The following is a 15,013-nucleotide window of genomic DNA, read 5'->3' as shown; positions in this document are numbered from 1 at the left end:
AAAGAATCGGGTTCAGGCCTCGGGCAGGAAGGGGGTGGGTCTCCATCAGAAGCCCCCCTTTTAACTTCGGGCGCCAACCCCGCTCCCCCCCCCAACCCCCTTAATGTCTAGTAACCTCAGGACCTCCCTCCCCACCCTCCGGCCTCTTCCCCAACATCCCAATCATCCACTGTCCATCCCCTCCCCCACCCCCAGACCTCCCCTGCCCTCCCCACCCTGAGACCCCCAACACTTACCTCCTCCTGGAATCCCGGGACTTAGACTCTGGGGACTGCCTGCAGTCCCAGTCCTGTCCACTGCAGCTCCTGGCGCTGCAGGGACCAGTGAGCCGCTGGCCAATCAGATTGGCCGAGGGAGGGGCGGAAGTCCCGCCTGCAGCCAATTAACGGCTTGTTGGAGCATGAAATGGCTACGGGGGCGGACAGTGTGGGCGGGAATGTGTTCCGCGGACAGGAAATCCCACCATCCTAAAAAGTCTGGTCATGGTTCTAGTTTTCAGGGATCCGCAGAGTCAAATCCGTGACATATGACATATGACATATGACCATGACATGTGACATGTGACCATGACATGTGACATGTGACATATGACCGTGACACGTGACATATTACCATGAGCAGTCTGGAGATCTTAAAGCTCTGTTGTTACTTGGCAAAACCCCAGCTGAACATTGACTTTTGGGGTAGAGGGGTCACATCTGGGCACATATAAACATCTGGGCCCATGAATGAGAAAGCCGGATGTGAGAATGAGTCGTGGGAGAGCAGGGCCCTTGTCTGAACAGCCTGCAGTAAGAGATTCGGAAGGGTGTGTTACTCTCAGGCACCACCCTCGTAGCGGGAGGTGAAAGCTGGGTTTTGTTCAAGATCACTCACCTTGGGGAGCCCTGCTCACCACCCGGCTCGATGGGAAACCGTGTGATTTTTCACCCCATGGTAGCCAGAAGCAAAGCTCCCTACCACTGGGTCTCCACTTGCTGTAGGTGCTGGATACAAGGAGAATCGGAATTAGAACAGTATGGGTAACCCGTCTGTGACCTATGACTCCTTTCACAGTACGATGCTGTCCTTTGACCCACCCAATACACCTCCCAAACCAGGGCACTGCCTCTCTGACCCCTGACCCTTCCCCTAGTGCAGTGCTGACCTCTGACCTCTGACCATTACACAGCACTGCCCACAAACCCATGCTCCCTACCCCCCACAAACCCATGCTCCCTCCCCCCACCCCCACACACGAGAGTGCTGACCTTCTGACCCCTGCCCCCCCTACATTACAGAACATGGGTCCCTCTGTTCCGCTACCACCCTGACCCTCCTACAGTACAGAACACTGTGACTCTAACCCTCTTCCCTGAACCCCCAAACTCCTGGACCCCCTGATTAAGAGTGCTGTGACTGATCTCTCCCATATATCACAGATGTGGGGCGGGATTTTCCGGTAATTCCTTACCACCAACCAAAATATTACATTTTCCTCCAGATTTACTTGCTAATTATTAACCCCAAAAATCACAATGATAACTGTTTGGTCTCTTGGTTAAAATAACAGAGTCTAAGTGCTCTATTCATCGTCTTTATGTCTTATTGATGACTGTTCATGTAATAGGATGTTCCACTCCAGAGACTTGAGCATTTGGTAGAGGCCAACACTCCTAGTGAGGGAGTGCTGCAGTGTCGGAGAAGTCATCTTTTGGATGACAGGCCACAGAGGGGCCCAGTCTTCCCTCTTGTTGAATGCAAAAGATCCCAGGGCCTAACTTTGTAGAAGGGCCGGAGAGTTCCTGACCAATCTTTATCCCTCAAGCAGCATCTCTAGGACAGACTATTGAGTCATTATCTCATTGGGATCTTACTGTGCGCATATTGGCTGTCCCATTTCCTACGTTCCAACGGAAGGAAGAAGCTTGAGGGTGTCTTAAAGTTATGAGAGGTGCTATGTAAAGTCTTTGTTTCTTTCAGACCATAAAGAAATACAACTCTCAGTATCACAAACTCTTCAAGGAAGTTCCCCAGCAAGAGACATTGAGGAAAGGTGAGTCTCTGTCCAGAGAGAACCAGTCGCTTGGACAGAGAGTGAAATAGATATTACATTTTGGAAAAAAATTAATGTGCAAACTTGCGTAACCAAAAATATAACGTTAGTAAATTTGAAATGAATTTTGCTTGATGATTACACTGGGGGCCTCCTTAGAAAGACCAAGCCTCTCGCGCTGGACAGATTTGAAAACATTTTGTCTCATATGATGTTGAAATAAACCCTAAAATGACAGTAATAAAATGATTCAAGTATTGTGGCGATGGTGCTGTAGTAATAATGCCACTGGACTAGTGATCCAGAGGCCCAGACCAGTGTTCTGGGGTCATGGGTTCAAATCCCACCATGGCATTTTAAATTCAATTAGTTCATACATTTGGAATTTAGCATCAGCAGTGTGTACCATCTACAAGATGCACTGCAGCAACTCACCAAGGCTCCTTCGACAGCACCTTCCAAACCTGTGACCTCTACCACCAAGAAGGACAAGGGCAGCAAATTGATGGGTACATCACCACCTGCAAGTTCCCCTCCGAGCCACATCGACTTGGAAATATATCGCCGTTCCTTCACTGTCGCTGGGTCAGAACCCTGGAACTCCCTCCCTAACAGCACTGTGGGGTGTACCTACACCACAGGGACTGCAGCGGTTCAAGAAGGCAGCTCACCACCACCTTCTCAAAGGGCAATTCGGGAAGGGCAATAAATGCTGGCCCAGCCAGCGAAGCCCACATCCTGTGAACAAATAAAAAGAAAAATTAGTTCCAGCAACGGTGACCATGAAACTATCATCGATTGTTGTAAAAACTCCTCCGGTTCACTAGGGAGGTGAAATCTGCCATCCTTACCCGGTCTGGCCTACATGTGGCTCCAGACCCACAGTCACGTGCTTTGACTCTTAACGGCCCTCTGAAATGGCCGAGCAAACCACTCAGTTCAAGGGCAATTAGGGATGGGCAACAAATGCTGGCCTTGCCAGTGACGCCCACATCCCATGAAAGGATTTTTAAAAAGTTATTGTTGGAGTATTTTTTAAAAAGTCAAAACAGAACTTTAGCACTTCTGCTCACCCCATGTTCTGCCTTTTCTTGCTTGTATCAGGGTGAAAATCTATTTTACAAACATAACCTAATCTAACATTATTCCAGCGCTACACACTGTGCTCTTGCATTATGCGCAACCATGGGAGGGGTGGACGGATGGGAACAATGCAAAGTCTGAATTTACATGTTACTCAGCTCTTCCCCATGGGTTCCTAGCTGTCTGGGATAGGGCCACAATCTGCGGTTAACTGCATGCAGTAAGGTGCTGGTAGAAAAACATCCTCAGGGCACTGAGTAAACAAACTGTCGCTGTATAAATAACCCCTCAGAACACGAGGACTCAACAACAGGAAAAGACTGAGAGGCCCGGATAAGCCCCACCCCTTTCCCCAAATCAGATTCCAGTCACCTGTCACGCACCACATTTCAATATCATAGAAAGGCTTCAGTCCATCCCCCTCGCTCTCTCGTTGGCTCACCATAGCAACCGTGTCTTCAGCAGCATTGACCTTGCACACTCTGGGTCCCTGTCAAAATCCCCCCCACTTCTCACTCTAATCCTCTTATTAAAACTCACATCTTTGACTAAGCTTTTGATCACCGGTTTGATCGCTTGTTTTTGTGTGGCCTCCTCTATAAAGCGCCTTGGGACATTATCCTCTGCATTTGGATAGCTGTGTCGTGAGCCATAATCCATTGAATATTTCGATACTACACCTGCTCCATACGGTGCGATCCATAGATACCACTTGGCTGGAAATCGTCGGGTTAATCTTACGGATTCACGTTTTGTGTGTGGGGGTGCTGGTGGGGAGGGGTGTGTGTTACGAGAATTCAGGCTTTCCTGGTGGACACTCCCACCAAGTGAGGCCTTAGGTTAGGAGCACACTTGTAGAGGGTAAAACTCCATGCATTCTGCTTCAAGCGGTGGGGTAAGAACTGTTGGCATTTATAAAGCACCTTTCAACATCGTAAAATGTCCCCAGCCACTTCACGGGAGCATTGGCAGCCAAAAATTGACACCAAGCCAAGGCGGAGATATTAGGAGGGCGTCCATAAGGTTCTTGGCCTAAGAGATGGTTTTAAGCAGCATCTTAAAGGTGGCGAGGCAGGGGGATGAGAGAAGGAATTCCAGAGTTTAAGCCCGGAAGGCTAAAGGCACAGCTACCAGTGATGGATAGAAGGGGTGAGGGACGCACAAGAGACCAGGTTTGGGGGCATGAAGAGTTCCCGGGGGGATTGTAGAGCTGGATTGAGGTTGCAAACAATGACTTCTGGTCAAATGTTTCCCACAAGCCAAACCAAACAGAAAAAAAGTAAATAAAACTGGGCAGCTAGGAATTTTTACAACAAAAACAAAAATACCTGGAAAAACTCAGCAGGTCTGACAGCATCTGCGGGGAGGGACACAGTTAACGTTTCGAGTCCGAATGACTCTTCAACAGAACTAAGGAAAAATAGAAAAGAGGTGGAATATAAGCTGGTTTAAGGGGTGGGGGGGGGTGGGACAGGTAGAGCTGGATAGGGGGCCAGTGGAGGCAAAGGACAGATTGCCAAAGATGTCATAGACAAAAGGACAAAGAAGTGTTGAAGGTGGTGATATTATCTAAAGAATGTGCTAATTAAGGGTAGAAAGCAGGACGAGCAAGGTACAGATAGCCCTAGTGGGGGTGGGGTGGGGGGAAAGGATCGAAATAGGCTAAAAGGTAGAGATAAAACAATGGATGGAAATACATTTTAAAAATAATGGAAATAGATGGGAAAAGAAAAATATATATAAATTATTGGAAAAAGGGGGATCGGAAAGGGGGTGGGGATGGACCCTGGGTGACCAGACATCCGGACACCGCTGCCCAATATCACCAGACTGCTTACTCCCACATGAAGATAGGCATTGATTCGATACAACACGAACATCTTCAACACATACTTACCATCTCATTACAAGTACCGTGCAGAGGATAGTCGAGACACATTTATCATGTTGCTACGCATAACGATTAAACATATCCTTAGCACAATGTGCCTTATAACTAACTTCAGAAGAGTGTCCATTGCTGTCCTAGTTTGAAGTTTCTCTTCCCATTACCTCCAGTGACCCAAAGTAAGGTTCCTGATTTCGCAGTCACTTATGCGGAGTCATGTCCTTAGCCCATTCCCACGGGCCACCAAGCTGAAGCTGCTGAAGAAAAAAAATCAATGACCCTTACATCTGGAGGAGTGACTTTGATCTCATCCAATCAGGATCGATTCAAACGCATGGCCCAGAGATGGGTTGGTCACCTTCTAACCCACGGTTGCCACCCGTTCACCTTGGGATGAAGCACTCTTTGGGATTCAGCTGTTGGGGGCAGATTGGAGGGTATCTCTGATGTCAGAGTGAGGTACCCAGACACTGGAGGCTAATTCCTTGGGCGTGAACTTCTGGTGTGAGATGTCACTGTCCAGATAGCAACCCCTAGAAACCATAACTAGGAAAAGCGTTCCATTATTCAACATCGATATGGTCTCGCCTCGAAAAACAATAAGTTAAGTTAACCAGAGCAAGAAGTGTATTGAAGGATTTGTGTTTGATACTTTTTCTCTGTTCCTTCCGGCTTCCCATACAGTTTATTCCTGCGCTTTCCAGAAAGACATCCTGATCCAGGGTCGTCTCTACATCTCCAGCAACTGGCTGTGTTTCTACGCTAACTTCTTTGGAAAAGACATTAAGGTGTGTGACCAACCAGAATGACTTTCAGCTCATTCTGTCTCTATAGAGTCTTTTACAGCGCAGAAGGAGGCCATTCAGCCCATCGAGTCTGCACTTGCTCCCTAAAGGAGCATTCTACCTAGTACCACTCCCCTGCCTTATCCCTGTAACCTTGCACATTCTCTCTTTTCAGGTAGCAATCCAATTCCCTTTTGAATACCTCAATCGAACCTGCCTCCACCACCCTCTCAGGAAGTTTTTTCCAGTCTCCAACCACCCTCTGGGTGAAAAAATGTTTCCTCACATCACATTTACACCTTTTGCCAATTATTTTGAATCTGTGCCCTCTAGTTCTTGATGCTCCTTTGAGTGGGGACAGTTTCTCACTATTTACCCTGTCCATACTCCTCAGGATCTTGAATACCTCGATCAAGTCTCCTCTCGGCCTTCTTTTCTCCAAGGAAAACACTCTCAGCCTCTCCAATCTATAAAATCTCCTCTCAATCTCTGTTGCTCCAAGGAGAACAACCCCAGCTTCCCTGACCTCGCCTTGTAACTAAAATTCCCCGTCCCTGGACCCATTCTCTCTCTGCCCCCTCTCAAGGACCCTCACCACCTTCCAAAAGTGGGTGACCAGAACTGGACACAATACTCGAGTTGTGGCCTAACTAGAGCTTTACAAAGGTTCAGCATGTCTTCCCTGCTGTTAGTACTCAATGCCTCTATTCATGAAGCCAAAATCCCGTATCCTTTGCTAACCGTCCTCTCTCGATATGTCCTGCTCTTATTTCAGCTTCACTAATAACTGCAAAATCTGAAGAATAAATCACACTACATATAAAATCCCAAAGGGTCGTTGCAAGAAGATAAACAATTAGGAGAAACGATTGACTTTAACAACATTATTCTCACATCGACAATATATATTTTGTTTAAATGTGAGGGGAATTGAAGGAGAATGAGCGGACGTGGACATGGACACCCAGGGCGGGTTTTTCCCAGTACCGACAGTGTCAGGCATTGTCAATGGCGGGAAGGGGAAATTTGGGAGAGTGATCAAAAGTCAACTTAATTGTGGCCGTTTCTCCAAATTTTACAGCGCAGAAGGAGGCCATTTGGCCCATTGAGTGTGTACTTGCTCTCCATCCCACCCGCAATGATGGGTGGAGACCGGAAAAACCCGGGCAGTGTTCCGCCGATCAGTCGCTATACTTATATACTATACTGTCCCTTATTCAGTGCCGTTAGCGTCGATGGCTCTCAGTATCGGCCGTGTTGTACAATGGACGGTGAAAGCCATTGTGCCTGTTTTGTTCAATTTCACCCCCCTCCCCTCCCTCCCCCCCGCGAGACTGAAACTGACGCAAGGCAACAAAAACTGGCAGAAGGTTCCTCACGGTTGCCACCTCCGACTCTTTCAGGTCACGGCTTCGGTTACTTCGGTCGTGCTGGTGAAGAAACACCGGACAGGAGGGCTGCTCCCCAACGGCCTGGTCATCAGGACGAGCTCCAATGACAAGGTGAGGCCAGCACTCGGCTCCTGTCCAAACCCTCCCCCCCGCAGGAGACTAAAAGCCCCTGGGAGAGAGGCTTTCAGACCCAGATCAGAGAAGGTCCACGGGGCTGACTCCTCGTGCCGGAGACTCACGAGGAAGGGTGTGGGTCACTGCCGGGAACCCGCCAATCGATGCCGTTCGCGTGTGTGATCCTGCCCCCCCTCCCCCAACAACCACCTCTCTTTCTAGTTGTCCTTGAGATGTGGGCGTCTCTCGCAGAGCCAGCATTTATCGCCCGCCCCTAATTGCCCTTGAGAAATCGGCCGTGAGCCGCCTTCTTGAACCGCTGCAGGTCACGTGGCGAAGATGCTTTTTCCCTGTCAGGGTTTGATGCCGCTGAGTGACTTGCTCGGCTGTTTCAGAGGGCAGTTAAGTGAGGGTCAGCCACGTGGGCTGTGCGTCTGGAGTCACAGGGTAAGGTAAGGGCCCCGAAGGGGATGAGTGAACCAGGCAAGTTTATACGACCATCTGGTGGCTTCATGATCAATTATCAACGAGACTAGCATTTTATTCCAGATTTATTAATTACATTTAAATTCCCTCAGCTGGTGGGATTTGAACTCGCGTTTCTGGAGGGTCAGGATTACTAGTCCAGTGACATCACCACCGTGTCATCCATACGGCCAACCAAGCAGCGGCAGGGAGTTTGAGGGAACTCCGAAGCCTTGGGCCTATCAGCCTGCAGCTGGGGACTTAAGCCTCCTGGGGACAGGGAGTTGGAGGTTAAAAGGAAACAGGGGCAGGGTAGGAGAGGCAGCTCCTGATCAAGGAGAGGGATAGGCAGGAGCCCGTGTTTCTGTCTCCATTGGCAACTCCTGAAGTGCCTGCTTCGAATAGCTCCTGCTCAAAATCACGAGGGGGGCTGGACAGAGCAGACAGGGAGAAGCTGTTCCCGCTCGTAAAAGGATCGAGAATGAGAGGGCACAGATTTAAAGTGATTTGAGAATACACTCGAGAACACAGGACGAGCGGTTTGGGCCTGGAAATGTGGGGGAGGCAGGTTCAATCGTGGCATTCAGCAGGACATTAGGTGATTGTTTCTATTCAAATAATGTGCAAGGGTACGGGGAAAAGCAGGGCGATGGCACTAGGTCATAATGCTCATTTGGAGAGGCGGTGAAGACATGATGGGCCGAATGGCCTCCCTCTGTGCCGTTAAGGTTCTGCGACCCTATGATTCTAACGGAAGCGCTCGGGCACCCCAGACACATTATGGGGCCTTAGCCTCATTTGCATGGACCCTGGAGGGCTCGAATTTGCCCCGTGCAAATTCTCTGGATGTGACTGGGGCAAAAGCACATTATTAATTATTATTACGAGGTGAGGAGGAATTTCATCTCTCAGTGGCTGGTGAATCCTTGGAACTCTCTTCCCCAGAGGGGGAGAGATCAATAGATTAAAGACAGCCAGGGATAATCTCAGGGAACATAGGTTTCAGGAGGCACTGAGTAGACCTCTTGTCCTTAGCAACAAAGCAGAACCCCGGGGCTGGAGGCAACATGGGACTGTTAGACCACAACAATGTCTCGTCAGCTCCATCGATGAGAGAAACAAGAGCCCTTTTTAAAAAAAAAATACAGAAGCAGATGGAAACAAAAGGAAATGTAAAAAAAAAATGAAAATAATCACTTGGGCAGGGATTTTGGCTCTGTCTGGCTCTGTCCGGCTCTGTCCGGCTCTGTTTTAGAAATTAAAAAATATAAAATACAAAGAGACAATGAACTGATCCAACTCAGAACAAGCAGGAAGAGGATAGAAAGGAGGAAGATAGGTGAACACAGGAGGGAGAAAGGAACGTGAAGTTAGTGAGAGATGGAGGCGGATGTGAAGATTCTCATGTTGGGGTTCAGGACAGCACGGAGCTGTTGGGTTGAATGGCCTGTTGCTGTGCTGTACCTTCTGTGTGTAGAGGCTGAGGCATTGTAAAATAAGCAGTGGACCTATCAAGGACGTGAGTTTTGTGACTGAAGGAAAGAGGAATATTTGACCTCGAGATGAGCTTCTGGCCGCATATCTGCCCCATCATTAAGACTGCCCATTTCCACCTCTGTACCATCATCCGCCTTCCCCTCTACCTCAGCTCATCTGCTGCCGGAACCCTCACCCAGGTCTTTGTTACCATTTTAGACTTGATTATTCTAATGTTCACCTGGTCAGCCTCCCATGTTCTACCCGCTATAAACCTGAGCTCAGCCAAAACTCACACCAAGTCCCGTTCACCCGTCACCCCTGTGCGCACTGACTCACACTGGCCGCTGATTTTTGCAAAGCCTCAACTTTTTAAAAGTCTCATCCTTGTTTCCAAACTCCTCCATGGCCTTGCCCCTCCTAATCTCTATCATCTCCTCCCGCTCCTGCAGCCTTCCCAGATCTCTGCACTCCTCTAATCCTGGCCTCTTGAGCTCCCTCATTGGTGGCTGTGACTCCAGCTGCAAAGGCCCTAAGCCCCGGAGTTCCCTCCCTCCCTGCCCCCCTCTACCTCACTTCCCTCCTTTAAGACACTCCTAGAAACCTACCCCTTCGACCAAACATGCGGCCATCTGAATTAATATCTCTGTCCGTGGCTCGGTGTCAGATTTTGTTGGATAATCTTCCCGTGAAGCGCCTTGGGATGCATCACGACCTTGAGGGTGCTATATAAATGCAAGCTGTTGTTTCAATTTATGCTCCATTTAACAAAGTTCTCTGTTTTTTTTGCTGCAGTACATCTTTGTGTCCTTCATCTCGAGAGACAGTGTCTACGACGTGTTGAAACAAGTCTGCTCACATTTACAGGTAGGATCTGAAACCCTGCTGGCCTTTTCCCGCCTCACACCCATTCCGCTCGGTACGTGAGAGTGACTGATCAGTGAATCTTACCACTGAACAAGGAGACAAACCTCGAAAACCTTGCATCAAACTCCTTTAGTCCTTTTCTCTCTGCTGTGATGTATTGGCTCTCAGTTCACATTATTGTCCAGTTTGCTTATTTCATTCGATGGCTCCTGGCACCAATTGAAAGCCTTGTTTGTGTATGCGGGCATCGTTGAGAGGTCTTGTGGCGCAGTGGGTAACGTTCCTGCCTCTGAGCCAGAAGCTCCGGGTTCAAGTCCTACTCCGGGCCTTGATGTGTTCATAATGTGGTCAACCTGCAAATCCTTCCAACACATGCCAATGGCAGGCAGGAAGAGAACTGGGGAGTGTTGAAGCCTCTACCTTCACTATTCATAGCTCTGGACTACACTGTGCAGTGAGGTGCATGTTTCCACAGTAACTCGGACTCCCTGAGTGAATATAACACCACATCATCAAAGCAGTGTCAGCAAAACTCGATCTTTCCAATTATATCACACAGTAATATATACATCTCACACAGTAATATATACATCTCACACAGTAATATATACATCTCACACAGTAATATATACATCTCACACTGTAATATATACATCTCACACAGTAATATATACGTCTCACACTGTAATATATACGTCTCTCACAGTAATATATACATCTCACACAGTAATATATACATCTCACACAGTAATATATACATCTCACACTGTAATATATACATCTCACACAGTAATATATACATCTCACACAGTAATATATACATCTCACACTGTAATATATACACCTCACACAGTAATATATACGTCTCACACTGTAATATATACGTCTCTCACAGTAATATACACGTCTCTCACAGTAATATATACGTCTCTCACAGTAATATATACGTCTCTCACAGTAATATATACGTCTCACACAGTAATATATACATCTCACACTGTAATATATACGCCTCACACTGTAATATATACGTCTCTCACAGTAATATATACGTCTCACACAGTAATACATACATCTCACACAGTAATATATACATCTCACACAGTAATATATACATCTCTCACAGTAATATATACATCTCTCACAGTAATACATACATCTCACACAGTAATATATACATCTCACACAGTAATATATATATCCCACAGAGTAATATATACATCTCACACAGTAATATATACATCTCACACAGTAATAGATACGTCTCACACTGTAATAGATACGTCTCACACTGTAATAGATACGTCTCACACTGTAATAGATACGTCTCTCACAGTAATAGATACGTCTCACACTGTAATAGATACGTCTCTCACAGTAATAGATACGTCTCACACTGTAATAGATACGTCTCTCACAGTAATAGATACGTCTCTCACAGTAATAGATACGTCTCATACAGTAATATATACGTCTCACACAGTAATATATACGTCTCACACAGTAATATATACGTCTCACACAGTAATATTTGCACATCACACAGTAATATATGCACATCACACAGTAATATATGCACATCACACAGTAATATATGCACATCACACGGTAATATATGCACATCACACGGTAATATACATCCCACACGGTAATACATACATTTCACACGGTAATATATACATTTCACACGGTAATATATACATTTCACACGGTAATATATACACTATATTGGGAATAGGACAACCTAGAATGACTGCAATGTTTGAATTTAAACCCTTTTGTCTGTCCACCATGCTAACTGAGGCTTAACATATTGACATGGAATATTAAAGACGTTTCCTCAGGAAGGAATCTCACAATCTAGGGAATACTGAAAGTCAGATGATATTCCTCTTTATATTTCGGCAGCTCCTAACACTCTTGCACAAAGGACAGAACTTGCATTTATATAGCACCTTTCATATTCCCAGGACATCTTAGTGCTCTTCACAGCCCCTGAGATACTTTCTGCAATGTAGTCTCAGTTATAATGCAGGGAAATAATAGGAACTACCTCCGAAAAGTTGACTCACCTCGAACACCCTCCCCTCTCCCCGTTGGTGATGGAGTGTTGTGGTTCACTCAGGAGGTCCGAGTTGCTAGTGGTTGCTTCACGTGCTTTTACATGCATTGCTGTAGCCTGAAAGGATAGATAGCGATGGTGGAGGCTAAAACTCACCTTCCATCACACGGCTGACCAGGAATCTCTCCCACTCTTACCGCCTGCCCACTGGCGTGTGTTGGATGGATTTGCAGGTTGAACTGGTTTGGCCACGTTACAAATGCATCTTCTGCGGCCATTTGTTCCTGGATTGGGACTTCAACCTGGAGATTCTGGCCCAGAGGCAGGGACTCGGACCCACGGCACCACATGGGACCTCCTGCCCCCCACTGGCCAGAGGCTGTAATTACCCCGTGACAAAAATGACAATTTGGAACAATTCGCAAAGAAAAGAGAATTGGCTGGTGCCTCCTTGGTGAGCGAAAGGCTCTGTGGAGGCAACACTGAAACCAACTGGAGAAACAACAATGAAAGATTTGTAAAAAAAAAAATACTGAATCAGAAAGCTGTGACTTGCTCTGCCAGCACAGGCTTGATGGGCCGAATGGCCTCCTTCTGTGACGTAAGCTCTCTATGACTGAACATGCTGGGGACAGATAAGGGGCTGGATATTACTGGGGTGGGGGTGTGCGTGTAGATGGCTCGCTCGCGCCCCCTCCCTCTCCGGGATGGAGCCTGCCCCTCAGCCACAATGTGCTCAACGAGGTGGGGCAGTGTTGGAGCTCCGCCCCTCTCTGGCGAGGAAGTCCCGCCCTCGGGAGCCGCCGCTCGATCGGATTGGCCGGCAGCTCCATCGGTCCCGGCAGCGCCAAGAGCGCGTTGGCGGCCGCCGGAGGAGGAGGAGGATGAAGGTCCGGGGGTCCGGGGCAGGGAGGGCTTGAGCAGGTCAGGGAGGGGGGCTGGGCGAGGTGGGTATAAGGCTGCGGGAGCCCCTGGCTCGAGAGCACCTTGGGAGAAGGCTCATTCGGGAAGGCACCAAGCACACCGGGGGGGGGACTTCATCGGGAACGGGCATCGGAGGAAGGGCACAAGCCCCAACGCCCCATCTACCCAACCCTTCGAGAGCCTCCTGACCCACATGTGGCAGAGTCTGCAGATCCCACATTGGATTTACCAACCACCTCGGAACTCGGAAGCAAATCACCCTCGATCCCGAGGGACTGCCCAAGAATGGTTATCATGTGGAAATGTCTATCCTTGTGTTTCTGGCAGGAATTAATCACTTACTTGGGATTTTCAACCGATTTAATGCAGGTGAATTTGTTACATTTTCATAGTGAAAAAGTGGCAAAATAATTTATCGTTTTCATTTGGTCCCCGTTAATTCAGGTGAGTTTGATCCTGCCTTGGCAACAGGTGAAATCAGGTCCAGAGGCACCGGAAGGTGGTTTGGAGGAGTCTCTTGTCCCGTTTAAGCGGTCTGAGGGAAGAACACGTTGGAGAATCGCTGCCCTTTCATTCAGATTGTTACACAGAGCAGAATCTTATCCCAGCGGGATTTTATAGTCCCGCCGATTGTCAATGGGCTTTTGAACGGCCCGTCGCAATTTACAGCCCCCACCCACCGCAATGGGGCATTAAAATTCAGCCCATTGTTAACCCTGTGACTATCCACATGATGATGTGACTGGGCCAGGGGGGGGAGGTGTGTATCAATTAACACAACAACAAAGCTCCGACAGGTACATTGCTGCTCATCGAGCTCCTCGCACAAGAGTTTCAGATCCCGGTCCAGGAGCCAGAGTGGGAATATCTGCTTAATGACTGACATTGAGATTCACGTGACAGGAAAACAGCAACTGGTTCTCGTTCCTGTGGGATGGTGTGTGTGTGTCTGTCTGTGTCTGTCTGTGTCTGTCTGTGTGTGTTTGTTTGTGTGTGTGTTTGTGTGTGTGTGTGTGACAGTGTTGCATTTCCCATATTGTAAATTTACGCACTTTCCAACAGCAGCAGGTGACACAGACGCTATACAGGCTGGACTCTGCCTGATGAGCCTTGTGTGTTACAGTAACACGGGGCAGAATGTTGCACTCGTTGGGCGGGTGTGCGCCTGACCTGGATGAGTGTAGAATGACGGGCGGTGATGCCGGGCGAGCGTCCCGATGTTCATCCGCGCGATGTTTTGGCTGGTGGGCGTGCGCGGGAATTGACAATTAACAGGCCTATTAAGGCCATTAAAGTTCCGATTGAGTGAAATTTTTCTCTGCGTGAGGCCGAAAAGGCCAAGGGGCTTTTGGATTTTTTTTGGCGAAACCTCGTGCGTGGGCAGGATGAGGTTTCGATCAGTGATTTTAAAAAGAATTAACATTTTTCAAACTAATTTGTAACATGTCCCTGCTCGGAGTCACGTGGTTAGGAACATTTTTAAAATTCTTTATTTTTTTTTTTAATCTTCAACATTTTTCGGCTCCCCCAGGCAGCTCTGTCTGTGCCTCGGGGAGTTTTTACTGCTCCCAGACCCGCCCGCCGCGCCCACCCGACGAGGGCAAAGCTCTGCCCGTAGTGAGGTTGTAGGTGTCAGAAACGTTTGAGAATAGTGACACCTACAGGCCCAGCCCCATATAACAGCCGGGCCGCTGAGCCTTAAAAACCAAAGGAAGTTAAAAGAAAGAAAGAAAGACTTGCATTTATGTAGCGCCTTTCACCACCACCGGGCGTCTCAAAAGCGTTTTACAGCCAGTGAAGTACTTTTGGAGCATGGCCACAGTTATAATGTAGGAAACACAACGACCAGTATGCGCACAGCAAGCTCCCGCAAGCAGTAATGTGATAATGACCGGATAGCCTGGCTTGTGATGTTGATTGAGG

The 15,013-nt window shown here is 48.0% G+C and overlaps 1 protein-coding gene across 1 annotated transcript in view; it reads left to right on the top strand.

Moving 5' to 3' along the window:
* The window catches only part of LOC144670114 (GRAM domain-containing protein 2A-like), a 78,693-nt gene that overhangs the window by 54,149 nt on the left and 9,531 nt on the right, over nucleotides 1–15,013 (top strand). Inside the window, exons 4-7 of the mRNA XM_078532546.1 lie at nucleotides 1,963–2,035; nucleotides 5,691–5,794; nucleotides 7,195–7,293; nucleotides 10,033–10,104. Coding sequence (XP_078388672.1) covers nucleotides 1,963–2,035; nucleotides 5,691–5,794; nucleotides 7,195–7,293; nucleotides 10,033–10,104 — 348 coding nt within the window. The remainder of the gene's footprint in view (nucleotides 1–1,962; nucleotides 2,036–5,690; nucleotides 5,795–7,194; nucleotides 7,294–10,032; nucleotides 10,105–15,013) is intronic.

This window comes from Cetorhinus maximus, chromosome 30 (genome assembly GCF_964194155.1).
Source record: "Cetorhinus maximus chromosome 30, sCetMax3.hap1.1, whole genome shotgun sequence".
NCBI lineage: Eukaryota > Metazoa > Chordata > Chondrichthyes > Lamniformes > Cetorhinidae > Cetorhinus > Cetorhinus maximus.
Note: the sequence above shows the minus strand (reverse complement) of the source record. Positions and strands in the feature narration are given on the sequence as shown.